The sequence below is a fragment of the Culex quinquefasciatus genome, chromosome 3, assembly GCF_015732765.1.
Source record: "Culex quinquefasciatus strain JHB chromosome 3, VPISU_Cqui_1.0_pri_paternal, whole genome shotgun sequence".
NCBI lineage: Eukaryota > Metazoa > Arthropoda > Insecta > Diptera > Culicidae > Culex > Culex quinquefasciatus.
In genome coordinates, this window is record NC_051863.1 from 113,930,204 (window position 1) to 113,955,980 (window position 25,777).

The 25,777-nt window shown below is 35.9% G+C and overlaps 1 protein-coding gene across 1 annotated transcript; it reads left to right on the plus strand.

The window, feature by feature from the left end:
* The first annotated feature begins 319 nt into the window (after positions 1–319).
* On the plus strand, positions 320–1,849 carry LOC6041970 (RNA 3'-terminal phosphate cyclase). Its single transcript, XM_001851092.2, has 4 exons — positions 320–495; positions 564–1,255; positions 1,322–1,580; positions 1,645–1,849. Exons 1-4 carry the CDS (start codon positions 454–456, stop codon positions 1,726–1,728), a joined length of 1,077 nt encoding a protein of 358 aa, XP_001851144.2. The 5' UTR covers positions 320–453; the 3' UTR covers positions 1,729–1,849.
* Positions 1,850–25,777: the final 23,928 nt, after the last annotated feature.

Here is a 25,777-nt window from a genome sequence, read left to right on the forward strand (position 1 = left end):
AAATAGAAAACCTGAGAACAGATCTCGGAACAGATCATACTACAATAGATACGCAAGTGTCGCAGTGGTCCTTGTCTGTTCACAGTAAAAAAACGTATGTTTTGCGCTTGCAACACTGCCAGTTTTGCTGGGCTTAAAGGGCGGTTGGTGTCCAGCGCGTTTGAATCTGTCAAACATTGGCCAATCTGTTTGCCTTGACAATCTGTACTCTGCCCCCCTACCTGCATTACGTAATAAAAGAATTCTCCCTAAATAGCAGATGCACACCTTCTTTTCCGAAATGATCGCTACAACTTCACTGTCAGAAACTGACGTTTCTGGGGTAAACAACTGCAAATCTGCAAAATTTCCCGATTAGACACCGGGCCGGACTGATAATTTTAATTTATCAGTGATTAAGTTAAAAGTTGCGTTATTTTGTGAAATATTGTGTTAGTTTTATACGATCTGAATATGGCCAAACCCATGGATATCGACGGAAGCATGCTAGAAGGAGTAAGCTTGGAGATTTGTTTTTGGTTCAACTGTTGAAATCACTCGTTAAATTTTGTTTTTTTCTTCAGGGCGGACAAATTCTCCGAATGGCGCTCGGATTCAGTGTGCTCTGCCGGAAGCCCATTCGGATATTCAACATTCGCGGTGGCCGCAAGAAACCAGGCCTGTTGGCACAACACATGAAGGGCATTGAACTATTACGAGACCTTTGCAGTGCCGAAGCCAAAGGGCTGGAGATAGGTTCGACTGAGATAGAATTTCATCCGGGGGAAATTGGGCGAGGGAAATTTACGGCGCACATCGAAACGGCTGGGAGCGTTAGTTTGCTGATGCAGGCCGTTCTGCCGGTGGCGATCTTTGGTTCAGGAGCGATTACGCTGGACCTAAAGGGTGGCACAAACGTGGAAATGGCCCCGCAGGTTGATTTCATGACAGAAATCTTTCGGCCAAACATGGAAAAGTTTGGCGCTACGTTTGACTTTGACTTGTTCCGACGGGGCTACTTTCCGAAGGGGGGAGGCCATTGCGTGGTTCACGTCAAATCGATTCGATCGTTGCGACCGGTCACATTGGTCGACTTTGGAGTCATTAACAAATGCTACGGCTGGAGCTTTGTCTCCGGAGCCGTTCCGATCAAGGTGGCAAAAGACCTTTCGGGAGGTGCCAAAAACATGCTCAAACGAATCTATCGTGAAGATATCGACATAGAGGAGTACCGCGAGAGTGTCGACATGGCGACGGACAACTGTTCCGGAATCATGTAAGTTCTGCACGCATATGCAGTTCAAAATGACCCCGCTCTCATAATTCACACATTTTCCATTAGCTTGGGCATTCAAACGACCACCGGTGTGGTGATGGGTGGAGCGGCGCTGGGCAGTCGCCAAAAGGACGCATTCCGGATCGGAGAAGATGCGGCGAACGTAATTAAATCCGCGTATAAGCTTCGCGCCTGCGTTGACCGCCACGTGCAGGACATGGTGGTGGTGCTGATGGCGCTGGCGGAAGGCCGCAGCCGGATAAAAACGGAACCCCTCACGCTGCACACCCAGACGGCCATTCACGTGGCGCAAATGATGACGGATGTAAGTTCGCATAAATGTTCGTTTACATTTGGAGCGCATTTAAATTTGCAGTTTCTAATTTCAGGCGAAATTCACCGTCACAGAGCAGGAGAACGGCAGCTTCATCATTGAGTGCGATGGAATAGGAATCCAAAATCAGGTGGAATAATACGGCGAACTAATTGTGTTTGTGTGTAAATTTAGCGTGAGTCCGAAATTCCAAAATTTACAATTTACTCATTTACTCTACTTGAATGCGCCTCAATAGCAAAATTTTATTAGAATTACAAGTTTGAATGCTTGAAACAGTCTGCAGAAATATCACGGCCATCAATGATAATCATAAATTCATGTAGAACTTGTTCGAAGTCCAGTAGCTGCTGGCAAGAGCAAACCGAGTCCCTTCGGTCTCCAAAATTGGAAGCGCATTATTTCCGGAAGTCGTGCCTTTCGCGGACATCACAAGGGTCTTAGGGTGTGGTCACTTTTCTTGAAATAACATGCAAGGTGATTTGGAAAGCGTGGGAGCAGCGATTAAATAATCATCATCAAAAGAAAATCTTTGGACGGTCATCAAGAGAAGAAATCCGAAGGGAGCATGGCTCTCTTCTCTCGCTCACGAAAGATTTGTAAAAGGAATCTGAAAAAATCATCATCTTGATTATTCGGCGAAACATCCTTTTCACTTCTACACTTGCAAGTGTAACATCACACGTCGAAAATGACCTGTCACATGGATGGAACATTGTTGCAAATAAAGCTAAATAAAAAAAAATAAGGAAATTCACAAAAAAATCATCAGCAGATTGATTTTCTTGGAGAATTTCGGGAGCGATTTTCTTTTGCGTGATTTGCCTGCTCTTTCTTTCGCGGGTTAAGATAGTTCATAAGCGAAAATGATTTTTTTTTGCGGTTATTCCATCCCTGCGTGGGAGTTTTGCAGCGAAACTGGAGAAAAACGATCCAGAACCGATTTTCATTTCACCGTGTTCAGGAGGTCATTTTGAGCAACTATTGTCTTACGAAACTTTAGTTCTCTTGTTCTATGATATTCTTGTTTCACTTTTAGTATTTTATCCCGAGGTTTGTATGGGAATTGGAATAATCGAACCAAGAGTATTTTTTTATTTTACTATTTTCAACATAAAATGTGACCTCTGTAACTTTATTTTAGTCACAATTAAATAGTTGATTGCATATAAAATTAACAAATTCATTTTTTTTTAATTTTAATCATGGCTATTTTGGCCGCCTTGGATTTAAAAATTCTAAATAATATTTTTAAGAAGATACGGGAAGGTCCGCCATATTGATGCCACGACTCGAGCTTCCAAAAGTAGTGTTAAATAAAATGCCGTAACGTAAAAGTAGTCATGTGAAGGGTAATAAAATCCAGAATTTTTGAAGAAAGTTACAAAATCGGCCATACCTTTGCCTATTTTGAACCCTATTTTCAGGAAACTATTCATTACAATGTAATTGATTCGAAAATGCTTTTAAATGTGATGTAATATGGCAGAGGATTGAAAAAAATAATTTTGGGTAGAGTAAGAGTGAGGCAAAGGTGCGCACCTAATGGTAATCGTTTTGTCGCTGGTGACCATACAATATTTTTGATTCGTTCTATATACCAAATGGTTCCCTTTTCCATGGCCTTCAAAACGTAGTACTAGGATTTATCTCAAATCGCTTACATCTCGAAAACCAGGCAATTGGTCTAAAAAAATTAAGAGCGCACCTTTGCACCGCATTTGAACTTAGTAGTACTTATACAGCTATAGTTTCATTAAAGGGTTAAAACCTTACTATTTTCGCATAAGTTATATTTTTGGTTCTATTTCGGCAGAAATAGTTTTTTTTATGATTTTGAATCAATTTCATCAGAAATAAAAGTTATCCAATGTGTTTGAATTTTTTTCATACAAAAATGCAAATTTTGGGACTCCTACGAAAGGCCGAATCTCAAAAGGCCGAATCCCAAAAGGCCGAATGGTCAAAAGGCCGAATCTCATAAGGCAAACCGCGCTCAAAAGGCGGAAACGCATTCCAAACTTTGAAGTTGTGTAAATCTTATTTTGTAAACTACAAATATTAGATCAGAATGGCCCAAAAGTGACTTTTCCCAACAACTTTCACAAACTTAAATTTTCTCCCATTTTTTTTTAAATACATAAAATTGACCCTAAGACAAGTCGAAACCAAAAATATGAGCTTTTTAGGTTGAAATTAAGTACAGTAGTTGTTCGATAACTGGGCTGAGAACGTAGCCCAGTCACCGAATGTTGCTCGTTAACTGGGCTGAACAAAAAATAACGAGGGGACCACCGATGCATAATATTTTCCAGATGAAATTTAAAAATAAAAGTTACTCAAATTTATTTACAATGCTTACTTTTCATATTTCTTTAGTTGTAACTTGAAATTAAACAAAAGTTTGAAAAAGTTTTTTATTTATTGAATATGATTATTGCATCCATTAATCCCTCGGTCATTTTGGTTTGTTTTGGTTTTTTGACGTTTGTCTGCTTTTTAACTGGGCTACGGCCTAGTTATCGAGCGCCCAGTTAAAAAGCAGCCCAGTTAAACAACGCCCAGTTACCGAACAACTACTGTATTTAAAAGCTAATGCGCACTTTTGCCCGTGCTACTCTTATAAACCAATTGAGCAATTCTCTACGAAATCGGTCTTTTTTCTTCAATTTTAATTTTTGTATTTTTTAATCCGGCTGAAACTTTTTTGGTGCCTTCGGTATGCCCAAAGAAGCCATTTTGCATCATTAGTTTGTCCATATAATTTTCCATACAAATTCGGCAGCTGTCCATACAAAAATGATGTATGAAAATTCAAAAATCTGTATCTTTTGAAGGAATTTTTGATCGATTTGGTGTCTTCGGCAAAGTTGTAGGTATGGATACGGACTACACTGGAAAAATAATACACGGTAAAAAAATTTGGTGATTTTTTATTTAACTTTTATCACTAAAACTTGATTTACAAAAAAACACTATTTTTAATTTTTTATTTTTGATATGTTTTAGAAGACATAAAATGCCAACTTTTCAGAAATTTCAGGTTGTGCAAAAATCACTGACCGAGTTATGAATTTTTAATCAATACTGATTTTTCAAAAAATCGAAATTTTGGTCGTAAAAATTTTCAACTTCATTTTTCGATGTAAAATCAAATTTGCAATCAAAAGTACTTTACTAAAATTTTGATAAAGTGCACCGTTTTCAAGTTATAGCCATATTTAAGTGACTTTTTGAAAATAGTCGCAGTTTTCATTTTTAAATTAGTGCACATGTTTGCCCAGTTTTGAAAAAATATTTTTGAAAAGCTGAGAAAATTCTCTATATTTTGCTTATTCGGACTATGTTGATACGACCTTTAGTTGCTGAGATATTGCAATGCAAAGGTTTAAAAACAGGAAAATTGATGTTTTCTAAGTTTCACCCAAACAACCCACCATTTTCTATCGTCAATATCTCAGCAACTAATGGTCCGATTTTCAATGTTAATATATGAAACAATTGTGAAATTTTCCGATCTTTTCGAAAAAATATTTTTCGAATTTTCAAATCAAGACAAACATTTTAAAAGGGCGTAATATTGAATGTTTGGCCTTTGTGAAATGTTAGTCTTGATTTGAAAATTCCAAAATATTTTTTCGAAGAGATCGGAAAATTTCACAAATGTTTCATATATTAACATTGAAAATCGGACCATTAGTTGCTGAGATATTGACGATAGAAAATGGTGGGTTGTTTGGGTGAAACTTAGAAAACATCAATTTTCCTGTTTTTAAACCTTTGCATTGCAATATCTCAGCAACTAAAGGTCGTATCAACAAAGTCCAAATAAGCAAAATATAGAGAATTTTCTCAGCTTTTCAAAAATATTTTTTCAAAACTGGGCAAACATGTGCACTCATTTAAAAATGAAAACTGCGACTATTTTCAAAAAGTCACTTAAATATGGCTATAACTTGAAAACGGTGCACTTTATCAAAATTTCGATTGCAAATTTGATTTTACATCGAAAATGAAGTTGAAAATTTTACGACAAAATTTCGATTTTTGAAAAATCAGTATTGATTAAAATTCATAACTCGGTCAGTGATTTTGCACAACCTGAAATTTCTGAAAAGTTGGCATTTTATGCCTTCTAAAACATATCAAAAATAAAAAAATTAAAAATAGTGTTTTTTGTAAATCAAGTTTTAGTGATAAAAGTTAAATAAAAAATCACCAAATTTTTTTACCGTGTATTATTTTTTCCAGTGTAGTCCGTATCCATACCTACAACTTTGCCGAAGACACCAAATTGATCAAAAATTCCTTCAAAAGATACAGATTTTGAATTTTCATACATCATTTTTGTATGGACAGCTGCCGAATTTGTATGGAAAATTATATGGACAAACTAATGATGCAAAATGGCTTCTTTGGGCATACCGAAGGCACCAAAAAAGTTTCAGTCGGATTAAAAAATACAAAAAAAATCGAATGACCGAAATCCTAGAGAACTGCTCAATTTTCAATAAAACAACACTGACCTCCAAAAATGTCAAAAACAACTGCGCAGGCTAAACTCGAGCTTTGGGGTCCCCAAAAACACGTGCACTTTGAATTTTTCAAACATATTTAGGCAGGCCCGAATGGGTTTTCTCCAAAGTTTGTATGGGAATTAAAGATTTAAGGCGGTTCGTCGCTCTTGCATGCAATATGTAAGAGAATCAAACAGCACTAATTTGGCCCTGCCTAAAAAATTTTGAAAATTCAAAGTGCACGTGTTTTGGGGACCCCAAAGATCATGCTTCCCCTCGAGGTGAGCCTACGCAGAAATTTGTTGGTCAGTGTAATCTATGGTTTGCATTGTTTAGTAGGGGAACTATACCCTTTCTCAGCCTATTTCTATTATCGGCCTATCAGCACTTTGATCATGAATTACAGCTTTAATAAAGTGTTTTTGACTGTCCCAAAGTAATAAATAGCTCAAGTTAAAGTGATCAAAATGGGTTTATTTCCCCTACTCAAATTTGTATCCAGGCAATATGTTGCTGTATTTTCAATACAAATTATACAAAAAAAAAATATATTTACAAAGAAAGCTAGAAATCTGGTAAGTTTGGATCGGAATCTTTTTATTGGAGGTCATATGTTTGTCCCTCAAGTTATATTCTAAAGAAATTTGATGTATGTCACGCTCTAGGGGGGGAGGGGGGGTCTGAGGAATTGTGACATTGCATGTTATAAGTATAGGAAAAGCGTGACAAAGGGGGGGAAGGGGGGGGGGGTAAATTTTGGCTGATTTTAGCGTGACGTACTTAATGGATGAAGCCTAGATTTACAGCGACATTTCGTAAGAAATATCTTATAAAATCGAAAAAAAAAACAGAAAAGTTGCTCTACGGACAATATTTTGGTAAACCTTGAAAAATGACGGGAACGAGTTCTTCTTTTATGGTGTCAAATATCAGACTTGCCGAATTTTGTATCTTTAGTTTGTTCTACGGAATAAACCGTGCGATTATCCGAAGATTTGATTATCTGAAGTGATTTTTTTCTAAGACCTTCGGATAATCGAGTCTGGACTGTTATTCATTTGAAACAACACCAAGTATTATTTGTATTTGTATCTTTATTTCAAAAATATACATAAGGGCAAGCCTTTTATCGTATACAGAGACATCATTAAGTTCGAATATGATAAGACTACAAAAAAAACTTAAATCTATTTAAAAATTAGGATAGAGTACAAAAAATGATTATTGTATAAACAAAGAGAAATAACTTAAACAAAAAACAAATGAAAATGACTTCAACAAGAAGAATTCAAGTAACAAAATGAACTGGTCAAGAAACTGTTTCTATCAAGTGTTCCTTAAATTTGTTTTTTTTTTTTAAAGGTCCAATAAACCAAATTTTCAGTTTTTGCTTTTTGAATGTTTTTTAGTACCCCTGACTCAAGGCGGTTTCAAAACACTGTTGCTTGAAATCACTAATAGAAGTAAGATTTTTCAGACGATGAGGCAAAGCATTCCACAGGCGTGCGCCACAAACTACGAATGAATTCCCCAGATAATTAGTATGATGAGTGGGAATTAGAATGTTATGTGTACGTTGTGATCTACTAAAGAAAAGTTCTTCATGTAGATAAGTTGGCTCTTTGAATTTAATAAGTTTAAACAAAAAAACAAGAAACTGCAATTGAAAATTGTCCAATCGTTACATTTTACGCATAATTGCCCACCAAATATTTTCTTTTACGAAGCATTCTAACTTGATTGCTTTTGTATAGCAATTCACAGCTAAAAAAGTAGTAATCCAGCTGCGTGTAAAAGGCCTGGGTGTAAAATAAATATTGCATTATTTAATGCAATTTTATGTGATTTTACATCCTGAAATATGTAGCCCATCAGTATAGGAAACCTACTTGAGCGAAATAACAAGCTCATATATGCGTTTATCCTTACGTCTTTTCTTCGGTCTGATGGCCGAGTGGGCTAAGGCGTCAGTCCTTACTGTTGGTGCTGGGTTTGAATCCTGTCGTTTGCAACTTTTTTTTTGTGTTTGCAAAAATTGTACATGCAGTGTGTAATATGAAGTGTTTATTTTGACGAAGGTGATGTGCATGCTTTTGCATGCGATTTTACCATCGAATTTTTTGCTGTGAAGAGGATTACAAATAAGAGTGATCAACTGTTAACTGGGGCTATTAGGAAAATATATGGCGAATAGGGACGCCCGGGAAAATCATGCGTTTATCTGAGTTGAAATCAAGGTTGAATTTTTATGAACATGGGAAAATCATGTGTAGATCGGCAGTCATAGCACAAAAAAGTTCTTTTGAGGTCATTTGAAATTTGACAAACACCGCTGCAGCGGCGGATAACTTTCCAATGATGTAATCAATATACGATTTCATGCGTTCGGTTTATTTCAATTCATTAAAAACACGAAAGAATGAAATTTATAACAGAAAACAATGGCTAACGGGAAACCGGATAACATCTGAGCGATTCCAAGCAGGTTTTTACAAAGTAGTGATCGACGACAGGTTGGCTCCTCCACCTGTATCTCTACGCGTACCTTCACAACCTGTAGATATGGGATATGCGACTTCTTACAATGAACAACGCAACGCCCGCGTGAATGGGTTTCGAGTTTCGATCGATCGATCGTATATTAGTAATCAAAGCATGCGGAAAGGCACATCCCGCGTCGGGGGTTTCGGGTTTTGTCGCGTCCTCATATTTTGTCCCCACTTTATATTCTTGATCCATCGAGCCGGCCCACATAAGGCCCGCTGACTGTGTAGGCTGATGGTGCTACGCTTGGTGCTTTAAACTTCCTCCAGTTCAACATCGAGAACTACCTACTAGGAGTGTATTATGTTTTTCTATATTGTCTAAAATTATAAAATAAATAAATAATCTCCCAGAACACCAAGTAGTAATTATTGTTATGAGCTCCTGTGTGCTTCTAGCAAATGCGGCAAATGAAGCTAATTTTGGTAATCTCAAATACTCAAAACTTTAAAATTCGATGTCTCTGGAACGAAACATATTCATTTATGTCGATAAGTGATTCTTACAGTATGTAAAAAAAGTATTTACACCCCTTGAGCACTATGCAGTATGCACATTTTGTGATGAAACATGTTAACAATTTTAAGTTTGACAAAAACCTAGTACAGTCATCCCACATATTCGGAACGGTTTCCAGATTGGCCAATGTTCAAAAAATCATAGCAAATCGATAATTGAACTTAATGATTCGTTTTTACCTTCATTTGAAAGCTTTTCTTGAGATCTTTCGAATGCTGTATCGAACATCTGCAAATTTTAACTTTTATATGAAGTTTTTGAAGAATTACTTTGACCCTTGAAATCCACAAATTCGGAACACTTTTTTCTTACGAATGTAAACAAACTTTGGATCTCTCCAGGAGTACATATTTATTACCAAATAGTGACTTCACTCACAGAAACCAATGAAACTCAAGCTTAGTGATGTTTTATACATGGTTTGATAACTTTTTTTTTGTGAAAATATCAGTTAAATTCAGGTGTTCCATTATTGTGGGAGGCCCCACAATTATGAAACAGGCCATTCGGAGGCAGTGTTTTGCTGCTCTGGACAAAATAGTCTTGGAATGAAGTTTTTTGTTCAAAAAGTACTACTTTTACTAGTGAAATAGCAAGATAATGTCCAAATGAAGGTTCTAAAAATAGTAAGGTCGACAGAAAAGCTACTTTTGGCATGCTATTGACAAATTATCATAAAAGTGTTCCGAATTTGTGGGTGTTCCGAATATGTGGGATGAATGTACTACGTTTTGTTCAGGAACTCATGCCGAACATTTTGCTACAAAAATCTTACGAAAGGATGATTTCTATAAAAAGTTCTAAAACAAATACTATTACAAAAATCAAAAAAGGTGCAAAAAAAGTTTGTACACCTTTCGAAAAATTAACATAAATAAAGTAGATTTGTTGACAAATCACCATAAATCCAGTCTCGCGACTCCAAATATGTACACAGTAAAACATCCGATGGTAAAATCGCATGCAATAGCATGGTGATGTGCATGCTGTGCTTCGTCAAAAAAAGGCATTCAATAGTATACGGTGCATGTACAATTTTTGTAAACACAAAAAAAAGTTGCAACCGACGGGATTCAAACCCAGCACCAATAGTAAGGACTGGCGCCTTAGCCCGCTCGGCCATCAGACCGATGAAGAAAGGTAAAGATAAACGCATACATCAGCTTGACATTTCGGTCAAGTAGATTTCCCATAGGGGGATGGCGTCGATATTTTTAGACCACGTTTTCCACTTTTTCTCATCGAAACCGACTACTTTATCGACTTAATTTTGCTGAGCGAGATAGGACGCCGTCTATTTTTAGACGATGACTCAGCACTTTTCCACTCTTGTGCTTAAAAAACCAGATGGCAGCACGATGTAACGCCACGTCCCTATACTGATGGGCTACATATTTCAGGGTTTCGCTCAAACTATTTCATGAATAAATGAAAATTGCTAGTATTTATAATTGAGGTGAAAAGTCATCGATTGTGATTGGACACTCAATAATATTTTAACTGAATGAATGTACATGGAAAAGAAAATCTGAATAAATATAAATTAAAAAAAGGGTTTCGCTCAAACATCGCCGAAAGGTCTATTTTTTTGGGGAGGTACTAAAATTGAGAGGGTGGTCCGATTTTTACGAAATTCGGGATTCTTGCATGTTTTGATAGTATCAACACAGCCCTGCCTAATTTGAAGGTAATTTTCAAATGCTGTTTCGTTTCAAATGGAATGCCCAAGTGCTTTCTAAATTCGACTCGTGGCAACATTCATCATTTTTAATCCCATTTTTGTTTGTATTTGGAACACATCCATAGGGACGTGGCGTTACATCGTGCTGCCACCTGGTTTTTTGAGGTGCAAGAGTGGAAAAGTGCTGAGTTATCGTCTAAAAATAGACGGCGTCCTATCTCGCCCAGCAAAATTAAGTCGATAAAGCAGTCGGTTTCGATGAGAAAAAGTGGAAAACGTGGTCTAAAAATAGCGACACCATCCCCCTATTGCTGTCTTATGTCATGTTTTAAGGTTTTAGTTTTGTTGTTTTGGGGTTTTTTTTTGTTTTTGTTTTATTCTTGGGTTTTGTTTCCCTTTGGATTTTTATTTTTCGGAAAGTTTGTTGAACTGTCTGGAATGGGGAAACTCCGCTGTTGAGAGTTAATGTGGTGGGTGTTGTTCTCAGCATGCTTGAGAAATATGCCTTTTTTATGCCATTTCTAATAACACTATCTTGAAGTAGGTATTTAATAAATAGATCAAATTTAAGTCATCAAGCAACTTCGCTTTCTTGATTACCGTCATCAGGGGTGACATTGGGTCATACAAATTTCAATGTCACCACTGATGACGGTCAATAAAAAAAGAGATTTAGTTTTGTGTAAAACTGCAAAAAGTGATTAGAATAGGTTGACCAGTGTCCCAAAAATCGGTTTATTTCCCCTTGTCCTGGTTCGGTGGCATGATCCACCCAAGTTTTGAGTGCGCATGTTGCAGCCTAAACTGGTAGGGTCAAGCAGAGCTTTGAGGGTCCGTTTCTTTTTTAAAGTCTTTTTGATGAGCTGAAACAAAACTTACCCTCCGAAATTTTTAGAATGCTTTAACAGTAGTTTTTGCAACGAGTTGCAAAAAGATGATTTTTTCAGCACGAGTCGTACATTTATCTATTTACCGAGTTGGATAAATACGACGATTGTTGAAAAAATCAAGTTTTGAAACAAGTTCCATACACCATTTTTTGAAATTCCGAAAAAAAAACTCTTTGAATGGAATTTTAAGTCCATTGTCAATGTCAGATAATTCACTAAAAAAATCAAAACAATATTGAAAAGTAGAACTTTTCAGCACTTGTGTGGAAAAGTAACACTTGTCGAAACTTTTATTTTTAGTACAGAAAAGTAGGCCTTTTCGTCATGCGAGAATGACAGGAAAAGTAAGTAGTTTCACGACGGAATTGCAAAAAGTATTGTTTTGTGAGTTCAATTGCATTTTTCATAACATTTCAACTCTGTCGAATCGCTTATAACTTTTCCGACTCTAATTGGAACGTTTTGTGGTCCTGGGTAAAAATTCTTTCTTGTTATTACTTTCTTACCCTAAGTGCATTTACTCACACAAACACTTGTATTCAAATGAGTTCAAATTGATGTTATTGGTGATATCTTGTGCGTCGTGCAGTTTCTTCATCACCATCTTCATATTAATTTTCTTGATTTTATTTTTTTATTTCTTGCTCTGCATTTGAAGCCGAACGCGCGGCAGACTCGCGCGATGTAGGTGTATAGTAAAAGCATTTTCATTCAAATTCTAAAAATAACAGCAGTTCATTGATACAAAAACCGTCCGTCAATCATTGCGGCGTGGGCGTGCTAACTTGTTTGTACACAACCAACACAACAAAACGATGATGGAGGACGAATTCGACGACCGCGACGACGACGACGACGACGGTGACTTTGGCTGCTCGAGATGCTTGCAGTTGAGATCGAAATGATGCTGAGGAGGAGGAATGAGGGAAGCACAATTTCACGCAGAAAAATGTTTTGTAGAATCAGCCTGTAAGAGGTTTGAATCAACAAAAATTTTGTTGAATATAATCAACACCGATTTTGCGTTGAAACAAACCTTGATTTTCTTAATTATTTTTCTGCGTGTTTGTTCATCATTTAAGATGGGGTTAAAATTACGCGGAATGAATGAAATTTCTTTAGGAATATTCTCTTATATAGTTTTTAAAATCCTGGTTCCTGGTACCTTGTCAGCAACTCTTTGTAATTTTGAATGGTTTTTTACTTGCTATTTTAAATCTTCAGTCCCTTTTTTATGTATTATAAATTTGTATCCATTTTTTTAAAGTACAGGCATAGCAACTGGAATATAAACAAAAGAATTTATTCATGAATTTTTAAAGGCTTTAAAAAGATAGAAATATTTTGATTTTTTTTTGTTCCTAAGAACAACTTTTCTTCAATTGTTATATTATTATCACTGTAATTTGTACTCAGAGCTCAATGCAAACTGTTTCTTTTTGTCACAGTGTGCCAAACTCTCAAACATCAACGCCCGAAAAACACTCAAGCAGTAGCAAAAACCGGCAACACTGAGCTGAACATTCATTCGGTTCAGTCGCTCCGCGGGCGTTTCTTTCTTGATTTTGTGTGCTGCGCGCCACTTCTCGAAAATATTAAGCCGGAAAGTACATCCGGTCATGCGCGCATTTATGGCGGTATACTTATAAGACCATGCCAAGCAATAGCAACAACAGAAAGAGCAGCAGCAGCTCTAGAGACTCAATAATATATACAACAGACACGCAGACACTGCCAGCAGGGTGGTGACTTGATTCTTGAACTTTTCTCGAAATATTGGCTTATTGGTTGCATAAACTACTAAGTTGCAAAAAGAAGATTTTTTTTTCAGCACGAGTCGTACACTTATCCAACGAGGTTCCCCGAGTTGGATAAATACGACGAGTGCTGAAAGAATCATGTTTTGCAACGAGTTCCATACAACATTTTTTGCAATTCCGAAAAACCGAAATTATAAGTCAAATGTTCATGTATTTTGTCAATAAATCGTTCAAATCAAAAAATGTTGAAAAGTATTACTTTTTAAAACAAATGCCGAAAAGTTCAACTTTTCAGCACCCATTTCAGTGCTGAAAAGTAGAACTTTCAGCATTAATTTCGAAAAGTGTTGCTGTTCGATTCTGTTATTTTTGGTACAGAAAAGTAGGCCATTACGTTGTTCAAAAATGACAGGAAAAGTAAATAGTTTCGCGACGGAATTGCAAAAATGTGTTTTTTGCAATAACGTCTTGAAACTTCCTACTTTTTCTGTCATTCTCGCGTGACGAAACAGCCTACTTTTATCTACTAAAAATAACAGAATCAAATAGAAACACATTTCAAATTAAATGCTGAAAAGTTCTACTTTTCAGCACTGAAAAAGATGCTGAAAAGTTGAACTTTTCAGCACTAGTTTTGAAAAGTAATACTTTTCAACATTTTTTTTATTTAAACGATTCATTGACAACCTACATGAACATTCGACTTATAATTTCACTCAATGGGTGTTTTTCAGAAATGCAAAAAATGTTGTATGGAACTCGTTGCAAACCTTGATTTTTTCAGCACTTGTCGTATTTATCCAACTCGGTGAACCTCGTTGGATAAATGTATGACACGTGCCGAAAAAATCTTCTTTTTGCAACTTGTTGCATAAACTACTATTAAGCACTATCATTAAAATTTCAAAATGCCTCAAAATTTGTTAAAAAATAGATTGAACCTTGTCAAATTAAGGAAAGTCGCGTTTTCAAACTCATTTTTTCTAAATTTATAAGGAAAAAATTGACACCATTATAAATAAAACCAATTTTTACCTTACCTTACAATTAAAATGGCTATTAAAATTTTTAATAAAGGCAAACTTTTAGTTTTATGAATATTAAAACATAAGGCCAGGCCATTGCAAATTTTATTTCAAGTTTTGGCCCCTTCCCCTCCCAATTTTTTCTAGAAAACGAGGGGCAGCAAACAAATACTTAAAAAATTAAATTTTTATCACAACACTTGTAAAATCGAGTGTAAACTATTCAGAAAACGTTGTAAAATGGTTATTTATGTATTTTTAATTCAATTAAAGTCTTTTTAACTAACCTTTTTTTGTGTTTTGACAATTTTGGAACAAAAATACTACAACTTCCTAGATTGTTATGCACCATTAAGAAAAAAAAAAAACAAATTAATAACTTCATTGATATTTCGCATTGCGACATTCTTCGTTTTATTTTTGAAAATCAGCTTCGATATTTTATTTTTTTTAATTTCTTATAGTCAACTGTCAAAAATTTTATGGACGAGTAGAAATCTTGTTATAGAGAACGCCAAAGCTATGTTGTAGAGCGATTTATTTGACTCGATTTATTTATATACACATTTATACTTTTATATAACTAACTAGGGGAAATTGTCGTATGTTTGGGAGGTTAAGCACTCGTTCCTAACTCCATCCAATTAGCTGATTTTAACTATTCAAACAACTAATTTTGCAAAACTTTTGATTGAAACGTGATTGCTCACTTCTTATTGAGCTATTTATCACTCGATTTGATTTGAAAACGCTTCTAATGAGCTGTAATTGAATGTCAAAGTGCTGATATGGCAACACCAGAGGCATGCTGGAATTAGAAGCTGTTCCACTACTAAACATAAAAGAAGAAAATGTACATCAGGGTTAGCGGTTTATGTACCGGCTACACATTGTAACCTATACCCCTTAAGCATACTATGCCATTGGTCGCAACGCTAGCATATACCCAAGTAGCAAGTAAAACATCGCTTTTTATTTTTTGTTAAACAATTGCTGCACAAGCGTGTTTACACGTTGATTATTAAACAAGTGTCATAAAATTTGGTCAATTGTTCACTTTTTGATAAATAAAAACCATTGTTCAACATGGTTGTGTAACACAAATGCCAAATCTAGCAACGCATTACGAATAGTTCTTTTTAAAGTTTATTCTGACTTAAATGAAACATGCTTGTAGAACTCGAAAAGCAAAATGAAATTTGCAGACATGATGTTTCATTTCATTTTGCTAAACATGATAACATAGTAGATTTGACCTTTAGCTTCGGCTGGGATTTCTCGTAAACTAAACAACTCGTGTAATTCGTGTTCGCGTTCTAAAAACCGAGCAAGAACATGTTGACGAAACAAGCACAGATAGTTCTAAAAATAGAAACAGCTTATGTTCAAAAGAAGTTTCGGCAAACTGTTAGTGAACTTGGTTAAACCTAGATGACCGCAGACTTCTTTTTGACGTTTAGAACTGCTCATTCAACATAACCCCTCGTGGAAAGATGCAGAGGCGCGCCCGGACATGACATTTGGAGTGATCTTGCGTTCCATACTTGCCCCTGAGGATCCTTCATCAAAAAAGGGAAAATTGAAAATGCAGCACCGGTAACCAGCATCAGTCGAAAAGTAGCAAGCGAAATGGGTCATCCATAAATGACGTCTACCTGTGACAACTAATTAATCACAAAAACTAGTAGTTAAAGTATCGTAAAGTGATATTACTCACAAATAAAGTATTAAATAAAGAAAAAAAATCTTCTGACAGAACACCTGGGACGTATTTTAAGAAAAGCCTCTTTAACATTCTTGTCAGCCACGATATGTTATAGAATGGTTCTTAAAACGTTTGTCTAACTAACTTCTGATTCATATAGGCAGGATGTTGTAATAAACGGTTCTAACAACGTTTTCCTAACCCGGTTCAGAATCAAGAGTTCTTATGACAAGTTTAACAAACGTTCTCTATGCAAGTTTGACCTGCACTTGCAAAACTAACTTAAACCACGCACATTTCTAACGGATGAAGAGATATTCAAGAACAGAAAAACGTGAGTTCTCAGGGACGTTGGGATAACAAACACTGATAAAAAAGTACCAAATTCCTATATTCTAGGAATTTTGCCTCTTTTCCTAATTTAGTAATCGTAAATTTCGTAAATCTCTTGGTGAACAAAGTGCGCTACTTGGGTAGCGTATCCTGGACCCTATACCTTCCCAAAACCGTCCAACTCCACGCGAAACTTTCTTTGGGATATCGTGGAGATTTTCCCTTATCCCTTAAAAAAGTGGAGCATCAACACTTCCTGTCTTCCAAATCCCTTTCCTTGTCCCTGGTGCGCGGTTGAGATTGGAGCGGCCGTCAATGGACGGCTGTCATGGTGGTGAGAATTTGGTTCAGGAGGAATTGGTTCTATTCATTGCATCACATGGCGAAATCCTGTCTGCAACCCGCTAACATCGGAGCGAATTTTTTGAACCGTTTTCTCAGTATTTCAATTTGAGTGGACACCCTGCTTTTAGGTACTCTTCTCTAGAGATGGTCGGGGGGTGAATGAGGACAGGGAGAACGAAACCGGAGAAGAAAAACTACACAAAATTTCGAGTTTTGCATAAAGTTGTTTTCATCGTTTGAAACTATTGTCGCTTTCTTCCTTTTCCGATTCATACACCTTCGTAGCGACAAAACGTTAGATATTTTGTTGTCTTGGCATAGGCCGCGTTTAATTTCTGCTGTTTTTCGTCATTTTTCGCTGTGGGTCCACGCCCGCGTGCTCCTCTTCGAAGCAGCAGCAGCTAAATTTAAAAGGAAGAAAGAAATCAGAACCAACGCGGGCGTGTGCGCGGCCACGCAACGAGCGGAAAGGGAAATGTGCGCGGACGCGGCACGTCCCTCGTGCGTACACGCCTTTACGACGACGACGACAGTGCGTGTGTGTGATTGCGGATGTTGAATGCGGGCGAAGAGAGAGGGGGACAGACCGACAGACTTAGTATAGGTATTGGTATGTACTACTTGAGAGGAAAGGGGAACTGTCGAATTTCATTCATTAATTCATCAATTGAGTCTCGACATTCTACATTCACAAATATTCATTCATGATTAAAAGCATTTGAGTAAATCAACTTGTCAGAAATTGAATCACTTATTTTTGCCGTTAGTTCATTATGAAAATTGAGTATTTTTTTAAATTTATAAAATAACAAAAAATTTATGAGAATATATTTATAACTCAAATATATAATTCCAATCTGTGTTCCAACAATTCATATTAACATACGAAAAGTTTACAAGTGTCCCAAGATTTAAGATCGAGTCCACGAGCAAAGCATACCCATCTCGCATCGACCTCACCAATCTGCCTGAAATTTTCAGGGGTTGTTTGTACATATAAAACTAGCATCTGGCCAAAATATGAGCACTCTAGGTCAACGGGAAGTGGGGCAAATCAGGACACAAAGTTTGAAGGTTCAAAAACGTAACAAATCTTAAAAAGGCTATAACTTAGGCAAAACTCAATTTATTTTCAAAATTCAAAATGCATCCGAAAGGACTTAAAAAATGCAACAAAATACAGGGTAGAGCATCCCAATTGGTTAAATTTAAAGGGAGTTATTGGCATTTTAGTGAAAAAATAGCATAATTTTCAAACTCAAATAAATAAGTGTTCCATCCAGATATCAACTCGGTTCGACCTGCAGCTTGTAGGGGACATCTGAGACTACCATCTGAGACTGAAAACGCTTTGGGTAAGGCAGTTTAACATATTAAATAGCCACTTTTACTTTTAGTGATTTTTTTAGTTGTAAATTTTTGCTCGGGGGACCCCTTAGATCCCATTTTCTAGTGATAATTTTATCATAATCGACAATCGTGTTCCTGAGACAATTTCACTTTAGAAACATGCATAAAAATGTTTGTTTTCATCCATTTTAACCTTTTAAAAAAGGAAAGTTAAAAAAAAACTTTGATTCACATTTATTGAAAATCAAGTTCGTTTCCAAGGATACTAGATGGCACCAGAAAAAAAAGCAGCTTCTTATTTTTTTTATCTTTAATTTTTTAAAGGGTTAAAATGGATGATAATATACATTTGTCTCAGGAACACGATTATGATAAAATTATCACCATAAAATGGGTTCTAAGGGGTCCCCGAGCAAAAATTTACAACCAAAAAATTCACTAAAAGTAAAAGTGTCTATTCAATATGCTAAACTGCCTTACCCAAAGCGTTCTCAGTCTCAGATGGTAGTTCCAGATGTCCCCTACAAGCTGCAGGTCGAACCGAGTTGATATCTGGATGGAACACTTTTTTATTTGAGTTTGAAAATTGTGCTATTTTTTCACTAAAATGCCAATAACTCCCTTTAGAAATAACCAATTTGGATGCTCTACCCTGCATTTTGTTGACTTTTTGAAGCCCTTTAAGATGCATTTTGAATTTTGAAAATAAATTGAATTTTGCCTAAGTTATAGCTATTTTAAGATTTTTTACGTTTTTGAACCTTCAAACTTTGTGTCCCGATTTGCCCCACTTTCCGTTGACCTAGAGTGCTCATATTTTGGCCAGATGCTAGTTTTATATGTACAAAAAACTCCTGAAAATTTCAGGCAGATTGGTGAGGTCCAAACGACGTCCCATACAAAGGGGTATGCCCTGTTCGTGGACTCGCTCCTAAAAAAAAAAAAACTTTACAGATTATATTTCAGCTTTCAGACATGAAAACAAAAAATAATAATATTTATTAGGGTGGGTACGGATTTTCAAAAGTTCTCAGATCAAGTTCTAGTGTGGTTCCCCTTGTAGGGCATACCCATAGGGACTCTCAGGCCAAATTTCAGCTCATTTGGTTGAAAACTGGCTTGTCTCAAGCGAGTTCAAGTTTACATGGGATTTACTATGGGAAATTTTGAATTTTCGTTCATTCGCTCCTACAGGCCTGGGGGAAACATGTAGAAACTTCTAGGATGGCCAGAAATGAGCGGAATCGTCTGGAGAACAACTTTCCCTAAGAGACCAGGTCGATTCGTTTAACCCCCATCGAGCTCAACGGCAATACATCCGGGGTTTTCGGAACCAACGGTTTTCCCCAGAAAAGCAACAAATTTTCCTTAGCATGCTATGAATGCTTGATGAATACCGCGACGCCACATGTCAAACAGCTACCACGTGATTGTAAAATTTGCACCATAACATTTTTTTCTTATTTGGAGGTTTAGAATACAGCTAAATAGCATTAGGATCGCCATAAATTTTAATTCTATGGTTCAAAAAGTAATAAAAAGTAATTTTTTATAAGCGATGCTAGTCCACGTGGTAGCTGTTTGACATGTGGCGTCGCGGTGTTCATCAAACATTCATAGCATGCTAAGGAAAATTTGATACTTTTCTGGGGAAAACCGTTGGTTCCGAAAACCCCGGATGTATTGCCGTTGAGCTCGATGGGGTTGAACGAATCGACCTGGTCTCTTAGAGAAAGTTGTTCTCCAGACGATTCCGCTCATTTCTGGCCATCCTAGAAGTTTCTACATGTTTCCCCCAGGCCTGTAGGAGCGAATGAATGAAAATTCAAAATTTCCCATAGTAAATCCCATGTAAACTTGAACTCGCTTGAGACAAGTCAGTTTTCAACCAAATAAGCTGGAATTTGGCCTGAGAGTCCCTATGGGTATGCCCTACAAGGGGAACCACACCAGAACTTGATCTGAGAACTTTTGAAAATCCGTACCCACCCTAATATTTATGTTTTCCCTAAAATCTTATGTAGGGTAGCGTAGTCATCAATAAGACACTTTTGGTTTTCAACTTTTATTGATTTTTGTATTTTTTACATAATCATTTTATAATGAGCTCTTTGTTGTATTTTCTTTATATAAAAGTGTTCTCACATTGACCAAAATATGAGATCGATCCGACCTCTACAGCCAGAGTTATTAAAACTATCTCATTGTAGACTCACTTGGCAGGAACAATGAGACACCGTAAACTGGGGTCAATCGGGACACATGGGGCGAATTGGGACAGCAGTTTTAACCATGTTGGAGCACAATATTTTGATTTTTCTGATTGGTTTCGGCTAGAACAGACTCAGGCCAACAAAATGTGTACATCCATTTTCAAATTTAAAAGCTTTAAGTGCTCTGAAAACTGCTGTCCCTATTCAGACTCTAGTCCCGATTCACCCCAGATTACAGCACTCACGAAAATCAATACTTTTTGAGCTTAACATCATGTTTTTGTGTTGTATAATTGCAGGTGACTTGTCTTCGTCATTCAAAAGTTATTTTGACAACTTGAAAAAAGTAACCTAAAAAGTATTTGAATTATATAAAATCCTTATAAATATACCAAACAACTTTATATGCTTGGTTAAATGAATTTAAAACTCGATGCATGTGCCAAAAATTTACGTCCAATGCTGGGTGCTGAACAGTGGTTCGCAAAACGGCCTCAATTGTGAACTGTCAAAGTGGAACCAATTTACTGTTCGCCAAAAGAAGAGAGTATTGTTATCGATCATTAAAAAAATGTTGTTTTTTTCAAGAGTGAAAAATTTGTGGCTCTTGAGAACCTGGAGTTGAAGTCCAGAAATCTCTAAAAAGATGAAGGCAAGATCGTATTTTTTTATAATTATGAATTGAAGTTGTTTATGGAGTCGATGCGGTTGTATCCATCCAGAAGCTGTCTTAATTTTATTTTGATTCCGTTTTAAAATCTACTGGTTTAGTGAACATCTTCTTTGTTTGTAGGTTCAGCTTCGCTAGAATTAGCGACGTTTTTTTCACTGGACCAGGAAGAGCTGGAAATAAGCCAGGGAATTTATCTGGGACGTCGCAGAATGACACGTCATCCATAAAAAGAAAAACCTCTTCTAATCGATCCAAACTTGAAAACACACAATTTTCCATCCAAAAATGTCAAAGACTAGACAAAATAAGACATTATATTATTATAAAACAGCTCATTTACCAGTAAGAAAAAAGTCATGCTTGTGCTTGAACAGCCTCCTACTTTGTAAATGTAAACAAAGTAGGATCATTCGAAAATCACGTTACGCATTCGCTCTATTCATCACCCAGGTCCAATGCATGTTTTGGAATATTGTCATGAATTTTTAATAGTTTAATTAACCCTCTACAACCTAACCCCGCCTTTAGACGGGCTTCGATCTAAAAAATCGCCAAAAAATCAATTTTCCAACCGATTTTGATTTTTAAAATGCATTGGAAAGAAGAACTCTTAAAATCTTAGAAAATTTCAGGGTTGGAAGTTTTACTTGTTTCATGTGACTTTGCCAATGATTTAAAAAATGTCATTTTTTTAGGGGTCAACTTTAGCTGTGTTTTTTACTAACATTTCCTATATTTTCAGTAAAAAGAAGTATGCAGTAATTTTTCTAGTGCCCCAGACTATGCCTCTACGCATTTTTTGCAATTTAAATGATGATGGTGCCATTCTATAGCAGAAAATGTGAAAAACATGCAAAAAATTGAAAAAGTGACGGAAAAACGTGAAAAAATTAGATAGGCAAAATGTAATTATATAAGGTGGTAGAATAGGCCAAATACTACCAAAAACAAACATAAACTAAACAAGATAAATGCAAATTAAAATACTAAAAATAAAACAAGAAAAACATAAAACAAGAGAAGTAAAGTTTTTCGTAGAACAAAAGTTGCTCAAAATGACCTCCTAAACAAGGGAAAAATAAATATTTTCGAAAAAAAAAAATTTAGCGGTAGAGGGTTAACAAAAATTTAAGTGACTCATTGTTACCCATGGGCTGAAAAAAGAGGGGAATAATGAGACAGCCCTGCAGGGATTCTGGGTGTATTTTAAAATTTGGTCAAATCTAATGAAAAGACATTGTAGCCCAACTCATGCCCTATGAAATGACGAAATAAATTTTGAGAAATATTAGTTTTTGTATCAATGGCAGCCTTTGAGAGATTAATTTAATGTTTAGTAATAATTTACTTTTACACCCCAGATCAAACATTTATGAATAACTTTGCAAGGGAGCGTCCATAACCAAAGCCACTATAATGACACAAGGGTAGCAGTAGATGCCACTTTCTCCTAAATATGAGCCTGATTCCTTAGAGCCATTTTATCATTGTTCCCTAAATATGCACAAAATTGAAAAAAATGGCTATTATCCACTTTTGTAAAAAATATATATTTTTGCTTTGGATAGTAGATGATGCAATGCATCATCTAAAACTTAGATTTCACACATGAAATAGTGTTTTGGCTGCCAATCCCAAAAACTAAACGGACCATATATGGAGAGGTGAAATGTTACTCTCCGGATTCCAATCGAGCTGTCAAAACAGAGTTTCAACTCAAGGTAGGTACAGTATGTAAAAAAAGTATTTACACCCCTTGGGCACTATGCACATTTTGTGATGAAACATGTAAAAAATTTAAAGTTTGACAGGAACCTAGTAGGGGAAATATACCCATTTTAATCACACTAAGCCGTTCGACCAATTCTCATCACTTTTGCCGTTTCTGCCATTATATCAACATTTTCAGATGTATCAACAATGGAGAGTTGCTTGCTCACTTTTATTTGAGCTATTTATTACTTTGGATCAGTCAAAAACACTTTATATAAGCTGTAATTCATGATCAAAGTGCTGATAGGCCGATAATAGAAATAGGCTGAGAAAGGGTATAGTTCCCCTACTACGTTTTGTTCAGAAACTCATGCCAAACATTTTGCTACAAAAAACTCATGAAAAGATGATTTCTATAAAAAGTTATATAACAAATAGTATTACGAAAATAAAAAAGGTGCAAAAAAAGTATGTACACCTTTCGAAAAATTAACATAAGGGTAATTCTCCGCCAACTCACACAGCAGTTGCCCCGACCCCTCTTCGATTTGCGTGAAACTTTGTCCTAAGGGGTAACTTTTGTCCCTGATCACGAATCCGAGGTCCGTTTTTTGATATCTCGTGACGGAGGGGCGGTACGACCCCTTCCATTTTTGAACATGCGAAAAAAGAGGTGTTTTTCAATAATTTGCAGCCTGAAACGGTGATGAGATAGAAATTTGGTGTCAAAGGGACTTTTATGTAAAATTAGACGCCCGATTTGATGGCGTACTCAGAATTCCGAAAAACGTATTTTCATCGGAAAAACACTAAAAAGTTTTAAAATTCTCCCATTTTCGTTACTCGACTGTAAAAATTTTGGAACATGTCATTTTATAGGAAATTTAATGTACTTTTCGAATCTACATTGTCCCAGAAGGGTCATTTTTCATTTAGAACAAAATTTTCATTTTAAAATTTCGTGTTTTTTCTAACTTTGCAGGGTTATTTTTTAGAGTGTAACAATGTTCTACAAAGTTGTAGAGCAGACAATTACAAAAATTTTGATATATAGACATAAGGGTTTTGCTTATAAACATCACGAGTTATCGCGATTTTACGAAAAAAAGTTTTGAAAAAGTTGGTCGTCATCGATCATGGCCATTCATGGTCACCCGCGACAGACACGGACGACGAAACAAAGAGAAACGCAAAAGTAACTTTTTCAAAACTTTTTTTCGTAAAATCGCGATAACTCGTGATGTTTATAAGCAAACCCCTTATGTCTATATATCAAAATTTTTGTAATTGTCTGCTCTACAACTTTATAGAACATTGTTACACTCTAAAAAATAACCCTGCAAAGTTAGAAAAACACGAAATTTTAAAATGAAAAATTTTGTTCTAAATGAAAAATGACCCTTCTGGGACAATGTAGATTCGAAAAGTACATTTCCCATAAAATGACATGTTCCAAAATTTTTTACAGTCGAGTAACGGAAAATGGGAGAATTTTTAAAACTTTTTTAGTGTTTTTTTCGATGAAAAATACGTTTATTCGGAATTCTGAGTACGCCATCAAATCGGGCGTCTAATTTTACATAAAAGTCCCTTTGACACCAAATTTCACAATTCACGATTCACAAGTCAACCTATGTGGCATCGGAAAGGGCATAAAATTTCCGATCTTTTGATACCCAGACATCTAGGTTTTCTATAAAACCCACGTTTTTAAATACCTAGGCAAAAACGTTGTTATGGTTTCGTTTGAGCAATCTGCCAAAAATGTATGGAATTTCGTAATTTTTGTTCTCGTGGATCAAACTTACTTTTTGCCCAGGTATTTAAAAACGTAGGTTTTAAAGAAAACCTAGATGTTTGGGTATCAAAAGATCGGAAATTTTATGCCCTTTCCGATTCCACATAGGTTGACTTGTGAATCGTGGACCGGTTCGGATGCCGGCGGATTTTCCGACGACGTAATTCCGGGTTGGTACGAAATTCCAACGAAAAATCTATTCTATCGATACAAATACCCCCAAAACGGTGTTATACCCACTCCAAAATGTTTATTTAGCAATTATATGGTAATATATTGACATTTAGTTGAATTAAAAGTTTGCAAAATTAAGTTTAGATAAGTTTTATATTGAATTTCCAGAGTTATATAAACTTTTATACTAAGTAGTTAGTAAACTTTATATTCAATCCAAATTATTTTTTTAATCAGTCAAGGATGCCTATTTGGAGTTGGGAGACTGGATTTATGGAGATTTGTCAACAAATAACATTATTTATGTTATTTTTTTGAAAGGTGTACATACTTTTTTTGCGCCTTTTTTATTTTCGTAATAGTATTTGTTATATAACTTTTTATAGAAATCATCTTTTCATGAGTTTTTTGTAGCAAAATGTTTGGCATGAGTTTCTGAACAAAACGTAGTACTAGGTTCCTGTCAAACTTTAAATTTTTTACATGTTTCATCACAAAATGTGCATAGTGCCCAAGGGGTGTAAATACTTTTTTTACATACTGTAGATTATTAAGGTAAGGCGGGTTTTCCAGCTGTCAAAATAGTTAGTTAGCACGATACCCGGATTTTATATGGAGATTTTCAGAAAAGCGAAAATTTTCCCATTTTTTCTGTAGGGTTGTTAAGCGCGCCAAATTGATCCAAAATACGCTATTCAAACCAAAATATGTTTTCAAAAAAATATATTCAACTACTTGTTTTTCGTTTCAGTTTGGCATGCACCCTACAGAAAAAAAAATCCGGTGAAATTTGCAGGGAAAATGGACAAAATATCATTTTTCTGAAAATCTCCATATAAAATCTTGGTTGCGTGCTAACTATTTTGACAGCTGGAAAATCCCGCATAACCTTATCTAATCTACATGCCTTGGTTCCAATCGAACGACAAGCCCTTGCAACAACATGGT